At 36.9% G+C, this 7,862-nt stretch overlaps 1 protein-coding gene across 1 annotated transcript; it reads left to right on the top strand.

Moving 5' to 3' along the window:
• Window positions 1–884: 884 nt before the first annotated feature.
• Window positions 885–7,401, top strand: RAD51AP1 (RAD51 associated protein 1; the record flags this gene model as incomplete). Its single annotated transcript, XM_009705684.1, has 7 exons — window positions 885–1,026; window positions 1,797–1,906; window positions 2,247–2,321; window positions 2,978–3,130; window positions 4,253–4,432; window positions 6,236–6,382; window positions 7,274–7,401. Coding segments are annotated over 7 exons (935 nt in total), but the record flags the coding sequence as incomplete, so codon positions are not given.
• Window positions 7,402–7,862: the final 461 nt, after the last annotated feature.

The following is a 7,862-nucleotide window of genomic DNA, read 5'->3' as shown; positions in this document are numbered from 1 at the left end:
TAATGGATGTTAGGCATTTTACTTGCAGACTTTGGTTGCTTTTGTGAGTTTTTATGTTGTGTTTTTGTTTTGTTTTTTTTTTTTCCTCCATGCTGTTTGCAGGATCCAGGGAACAGTTTGAATTGGTGGGAAGGGGAGGGCAAATGTAAGTAATATTGAAGGTCTCTAGTGAGTCAGGTGGATTAATGGAGATTCTTCGTTTCAGGAATTTAAATGTGGTTCATTACTTTTCTTAGTTTCTAAGTGACTGCTTGTAATATTAAAGAAAAGTATAAATTCTCAGAAACAGTGATCTTACCTAAGGTTCCTCATCATTTAGAGAATACTGAAGATGATTTTTTTCCTTATTTTGCACTGCGATCTGCAGTGTCTTCAGTTGGAAGAAAGGCAGTTTTCATGCCTTCTAATTTTCTTTGAAATTGGAGAAAGGCATTGTATTTAGTAAAAGGCAATATGAAAATTATAGAAAAAGAGGAACAGCTGACATTTTTTAAGAAGGGGAACAATTCCCAAAACACTAAGAACTCCAGAACTAGAACTATTATAATTGGTTGCTGTTCAACCTGTCAAAAGGTGAACTTCTAGTTATTGAAAATCAGGTAACACGTGGACGTTGAAGCTTTATTGCCATATTGGTAATAAAAATTGAAATAATTACCTTGAATAAAAATATATGCAAAAGAGATCTTGTTAAATTTTGATTTAAAATACATTTAAGAATAGTATAGTTATAGTTATTGTGCTCTTTAAAAAGAGAATTAATTTCAAAAAGGTTATCTTTGGTATGTTTTCAGGGTGTAATGAAATGAAGTTGAATGACTTCTTTTGGTCATATGGAAGAATATAGGAAAACTTATTAAAGCTTGTTGCTGTTTCCCAAACAGACGAAGACTTTGCATGTATTGCTGCGCCTTCAAGCAAAAAATCCAGAACGCAGCTCAAGGATCCAAAGAAGGAGAAAAAAGAGAAGAAAAAAAAGCCACACAAAGAATTGGCTCCATCACAAAGGCAAACACCTAGTAAAAGGTAAAAAATGTTGAAATGTGGTCAACTCTGTGTAAAGCTGGATTTCAAACAATTATTTTGTTGTTTTTTTTTCCTAGAGTTTTAAGCAACTGAGATAAAGATTAATGTGGTAAAGATTTTCACCTTTATTGGTATAGTTGCAAATCAGTGATAGTGTGATTCTGCATAGAGCTAGGAAAACTTCCCTGAGTTCAGTAGTGGGCTATGTCTGTTTTGTTACAGCTCTAAAAAACTCCATCAAGTAGCCTGCATAGGTGCAGAAACAGGTTTGCCTGTCTGATCTTGTCTCGATATCTCTACAATGCATAAGAACCATAACAATTCTGAGTTACTTAAGGACTCCTGAAACAGAAACATAAAGACAAGTTTGACTCCTTAAAAAAACCCAAATTTAACACTTGATAGAAAATACAAAGTCAATGTCAATGAAGAAAGAAATCTGATTATTTTGGTGGTAAAGTGTGTAAATACTGCATTTCAGTGTGGTATTTCAAACAAACATAATCACCTTTTTCTGTGATAATGCTGGTTATTACTGCATATATATATATATATATGATGCTATGTAATTATAATACTTTTAAGTATAGTGTGCTTTAAATATTAGTGTATAGTTTGTCTTAAGTCTTTTTGGGAAGTAATATTCATAATATGATATGCTATGAAGTATGTATTGAAATATTAATCTCTTTACAAGTATTTGAATTTAAAGAAGTTCAATGAGTCAGAAGTGACTGTTTTATTACTTAGCATGTTTGGATTTTTTTCAGGATATCCTTGGATGACAAACTTTATCAAAGAGATTTGGAAGTTGCCTTAGCCTTATCCGTCAAAGAAAAATCTGCAAATATCCTTGAGATGCATGATTCAGACAAACAAGGTTATTTTGTAGTTCGATGCAACACTCTTTATTTATATATAGTTAATTTCAACATGACTTTATTTTACAGTGAAATAATTTGAAAGTCATGCTTTATTTCAAGATGTCGTGATAAGGAAATGAGAATTTCTAGGTAGTGCCTGTCTTCTTATGTTCATATTTTTTTCTGTGAGAAAAATAACTCTTCTATGAGATCTTCCAAACGTACAGTTTGATTAGAGACAAGTAAAAACATTAGCTATTTTAATTTCTGAATATATTGAGTTTTTGTAGTATGGTTTTCGAATACTAATATTTTATATTACTTTTTGATTTGTTTGTTTTCTGGATCCTAAAACAGGTGAGAATATTGAATCGGAAAATGTACCTAGGAGACCTCTTTTTTCCAACTGCAGTGTAGACAGTGAACTTTTAGGTAAGTTGTTCTCATACTCTTGTCTTTAGAAGTAGCATTTCAAGATACATTTAAGTAGCTTAGCTCTTCTTTGTTTCCATTGGTTTCTGTTTTTTACTTATGTGGAAAAAAAGAGCCTTCAGTAAAGTCTGAAGGATGCATTAGTTTTTTCATTTAAAATTTGGTCTCATTCTTAAAATGAGAAAACCTCTGGATTCCTGAGTGAGATTGTTACAGATCGCTAAAAGTTAGTTGGAAAAAGCAACAGACATGTGATGTTTTTAGACACTAAGTTTATTTAGTTCTTCAAGAAGCTACACTTACCCTCAACTCCTTAATGGGTCCGTAACGCCTAAGCATCAAATAAATGTGACCAAACCATTTGCTGTGCCATTGGAAACTTCTTTATTTTTCCAGTTTTACTGTTGGTCTTCTGTCCTTTTGTTAGTTTGATTACAGATAAATATTGGTAACATTCACAACAGGAAAGTACAGTTTGGTCAGTTAAAAGAGTAAAATGAGAATCCCATGAAAACAAGTGCCAATGATATGCTTCTGTATAGTGTACTTCCAAATTACAAAAATGAATTCTGGGGACTCAAATACATGCTTCTTTTTGAGAAGGAGGATAGATTTACTATGAATTTTAATTAATTAGACCACGTTCTGTTTTCTAGGTCTCAATCAGGTTATGGATGATGACGTACAGAGGGGTGATGTTCGGCAAAGGACAGCAGCATCTAAAGTTCCAGCACACCAGAAGAAGTTACTGACCGTTGACAGTGATGACGGAGAGCCTGCTACTGACTCTGAGCCAGAGTCTGTACCCAGTAAGTTCTCTATAAAAACCCTCTCCATAGATGTGCTTTGAATGTGATGCCTTACATTTAGTTTATATTTTCAGTGAAATGCATACTGCTTCTACTGTAGCTTCCCTCCCCCTGCCCCTTACTGAAGCATTATCTTTTAATACTAGTGGCATCTCAATCGCACTTTGACACTAAATCTAAACATTGGAGCTTACTCATATACATTCCCCAAACTGGCAAAAACGATACTGCTTCTCTGCATTTGCTGCAGTATGTCAGAACAAATTTCTTCTGCCCTCTTTGTCCAGGTTTCATCTCTTCAAAGAGCCCCTGTTCATTTTTCCAGTTGTTTTCTGGGATTTGCATCAAAACGGTGACTCTAGAGTAGTGTCAGGTGTTAGTGCTTTCAGTATTGGCTTTGTTTAAGCTTACTTAAAAAAGTAAGTAGCCTCCCTTCTCTCCTTCCTCCAATTCTCAACTCTTATAAAACTGTGCTGCCTCTGATTGGAGGTCAGCCTAGCCTCATGCTCTGCTTCTGGTCACAGGCTTGTATTGAATGCCTGCAGAGTACGGTAGATGTCTCTCTCTCATTCCCCAATGGTTAATGTGTCTCTAACCATTCTTGTCTTCCTTACTGCAAGGTTTATTGGAAAATATTTTGAGAATTGTCAGTGAAATAAAATATCAGGAGAATAATCCAGATACTCCTGTTGATAGAGAACTATTTTTAAGATTTGCTAAAGTCTGTTTTTTTTAAATAATAAATCTATGAAATCTTTCTTACAGCTGAAATTAGACATGGTGTTTTTCCACTTTAAATAGTCATGACTAAGAATATGTGAAAGTCAGAAGCCCTGCCTAATAATTTTAACTTTTTCGTCTTGCACACATGGAATATTGATAATTCTGCTGTTAAAATCATTATTGTATGCAGTTTATACCAGAGCATTCCATTATTAAAGTACAAAGCCAGAACTCTGTAAATACAGAATGTTTTGTGGAGGCTATTTCTTTCTCAGTTCAGCATATAAGTATGTGCAAATTTTTTCTCCTGTATCCTTAAGGTATCCTGGTTTTTTATGTCCAGAATGTGATTAGAAGGCGCTGAAGTAAAAGAGATGACATCCCTTTTCCTTGCTGTAGGTGAGGAGTCAGAAGAAGATTCAGATTATAGTGAAGATGATGTTGAAGACTTTGCTATTGAAAGGAAGAAAACCAAAGGAAACGAAAAGAAGAAAGGCAAAGGAAATAAAAAGAAAAGCAAACAAAAGATGCTAGCAGAAAGAGAGAAGATGACTCCCAAATCCAAGATTGATGCTACAGGTAAGTTTGTAGTAGGATTTTGAAATAGATTTCTTTATAAGAAGTCTAAGGAGACCCTCAGCAAGTTTGCCGACGACACCAAGCTGTGTTGCGTTGTTGACACGCTGGAGGGAAAGGATGCCATCCAGAGGGACCTTGACAGGCTGGAGAGGTGGGGCCATGCGAAACTCATGAAGTTCAACCTCATGAAGACCAAGTATACGGTCCTGCACCTGGGTCGGGGCAATCCCAACCACAAATACAGGCTGGGTGGAGAACAGATCAAGAGCAACCCTGAGGAGAAGGACTTGGGGGTGCTAGTTCATGAGAAGCTCAACATGACCCAGAAATGTGCGCTTGCAGCCCAGAAAGCCAACCATATCCTGGGCTGCATCCAAAGCGGCGTGGCCAGCAGGTCAAGTGAGGGGATTCTTCCCCTCTACTCTGCCCTGGTGAGAACCCCCCCTGCAGTCCTGCCTTCAGCTCTGGGGTCCTCAGCACAAGAAGGACATGGACCTGTTGGAGCGAGTCCAGAGGAGGCCACGAAGATGACCCAAGGGCTGGAGCATCTCTGCTGTGAGGACAGGCTGAGAGAGTTGAGGTTGTTCAGCCTGGAGAAGAGAAGGCCCCGGGGAGACCTTAGAGCAGCCTTCCAGTACCCAAAGGGGCCAACAAGAAAGCTGGGGAGGGACTTTTTACAAGGGCCTGGAGTGACAGGACGAGGGGCAATGGCTTTAAACTGGAAGAGGGACAATTCAGATGAGGTATCAGGAAGAAATTCTTCACCGTGAGGGTGGTGAGGCCCTGGCACAGGTTGCCCAGAGAAGTTGTGGATGCCCCATCTCTGGAAGTGTTCAAGGCCAGATTGGGTGGGGGTTTTGGCTTTGGTGGAAGGTGTCCCTGCTCCTGGCAGGAGGGTTGGAACTGGATGGCCTTTAAGGTCCCTTCCAACCAACCCATTGTATGATTATATTGTAATAAAAGTCCCTTTCATTTTCACTGAAGGAATAGATAAATTTAGCTGACAGACTGACTGCAGGTTTATGTTGAAAATGGCTATATGCAGAGTAAAGGAAGGAGAGCAGAAAAAAATCCTGAAAGAAAAAACACTTTATAGTAAACTAACACTCCTTACAATAAAAGCAGGCAAAAGTGGGGAGACAGAGTTAATTTCTTTTTATATAAGTATATTTAGCTTTTAAGAAAAGGTTAAATAACAATGAGTGATCTGAGAATTATTTTATTTAAAATTATAATCTCATAGCCTCCTCTTGCAGTGGCATTTATGAATTTTTAATTTAAGCATAGCTAAACAATGCTTGTTCAACTAACCACTTGGCAAAAAACACTAAATACGCATGCCCTTCAGAGTTGATTGTTCACTGTGTCACTAACACAATTTACTTTGAATAACTTAAGAAAATTTTTATCGTCGTGTTAATCTTGTGTTTGACTTGGTAATGTGTTCTAATTTCAGGCCTGAGTTTACAACATATAATTTAGTTTAAAATTACTTTCAGTTGTAACAGGGAATGGTTTGCTTTGTGTAGCTGACGGAAGAATCTTCCCTCTTAGAAATTCATATCTTGCAGGTCTTCAAGAAGAAGTTGTTACGCTGCTTATTTTCAGAACAGGATTGAAAATCCAGAGTATAACAGGAGTGACTGTATGAATATATACTGTTAAAAATGTGACAGTCTAGTGACATACTCATCATTTCACTCAGTGCAGAAAGCTTGTGCTGTACAATGATCTGTCATCTTAGGCAGTGTGATTTCTCTGCTAAGAGTATCTTTCTAAGGTTGCTTTTATTTTCCAACTAAGTATCACCTGTAGTTTCTCCTTCATGGATAATGGAACAAAAATCTGAGCCGACGCAAAAGAAGGTGTCCAGTTCTTCACAACCAGTTGGGAGGCCTTTACATACATCAAGTCCTGTAACAGACAAGAAGCCGAAATGGATACCACCAGGTGCCTATAAGATCATAACTGTAAACATACACAGTAGTTGACTTAAATTTTTAGCAATCTCTCCGCAAGCAAAGAAACAGTATTTCAGAAAAATGGCTGCCTGCTTATAATGAAAGGTATTTTTTTGACTTTAGATTAAAAAAAAGAAAAAAAAAGAAAAAAAAAGAAAAGCTATCTCCATGATTCTTGTCCTCTTATGGCATTATCCTTAACTCCTTTATGTGGGGAGGTTAATAAAATATTTTCTGGAGTGTAAATCAAGTCTTAATCAAGAGATTGTTTTGTGGCCATTTCTCTCTTACTAAGAGCTTGCTTTATCTCTGGTACGTGCTGCATTATTATGTATTCTAAATTAGTAATATTAGAAAAATGTTGGAGTGTTTTAACTGCTGTAGTAAAGTGAATGCTTAGAAGCTTTGTTTTCTTAAGGTATTTGAGCATGCTGTTGCTGACTCCTGCTTCTTTCTTTGATTTTCCTTCATACTTACTCTTCTGTACACAGTTCTTTCTGTTTGGCTCCTTTCTCTCAAGCCTTCTTTTCCCACTTGGAATTGTGTTCAGTTGTGTGATTCCCTGTGGAGCACCTGAAAATACAGAGTACACTGGGAACAATTTTTACGTGCTTGTCCAGTGTTGCTCCAGTGTGTTGCTGGTTAATTAAAACTGTGCACCATACCCGTTGCATTGGCTCCCAAATAGATTGATGCCTGGTGAGTATGCTGATTTCCCTGTGCTTCTCTGGTATGTTGTTCAGACCTTTTTGCAGTATCTTTAGAATACTATTTATTGTTCTGCTATGAAAACTATAAAAAGACAACAGTCGTATGATTCTTTTTTTTTTTTTTTTACCTCTAAATCTCTTACACCTTTTTGTTTTAAAATTATTTTCAGCTGCATCAGGAAGCAGTAATAACTCTATGAAATATGTTTCGGTTAAGTCGCCTACTCAGTGTCTCAGACTCGGCCTCTCCAGACTAGCAAGAGTCAAACCACTGCATCCCAGTGCTACCAGCAGTTAAGTGGTCAGTGACAATGTGCCACGTGAAGGAAAAGACTTTGGGAAGTGTTTTGCTTATAAATAGAAGATGGGCAGCAAAAACTTCATGGCATCCTCCATTTTGGAGGACTGTTGTTTATGTAGGTGTCTGATACTATAATGAGTTTTTATTCTGCAGAATGCTGGGCATCCTTAAATGCTACTGAATAATATTTAATCAAGGTGACATCTGGGTCACCAGCTCTTTCATGTATTAGAGGTGTGGGTTTGTGATAATTTTAATTCTCTGATACCTAAACTCTTGGCATTAAAATAGTCTAGACAGCACTATGTCAGTTATGGAATTTGATATCTCAAATGGATTCTCAACACAAGTGAAAGTCACAGTTTAAAAAATATTTTTTGGAAGAGTTAACACTTTCCACCCCCTTCTTGGAAAGTTTGTCACCACTCTCTTAAAATCTCTTAATGTTTGCATATCTT

Source organism: Cariama cristata, unplaced genomic scaffold (genome assembly GCF_000690535.1).
Source record: "Cariama cristata isolate BGI_N322 unplaced genomic scaffold, ASM69053v1 scaffold14068, whole genome shotgun sequence".
Classification (NCBI taxonomy): Eukaryota; Metazoa; Chordata; class Aves; order Cariamiformes; family Cariamidae; genus Cariama; species Cariama cristata.
This window is presented reverse-complemented; position numbering and strand designations above follow the sequence as displayed.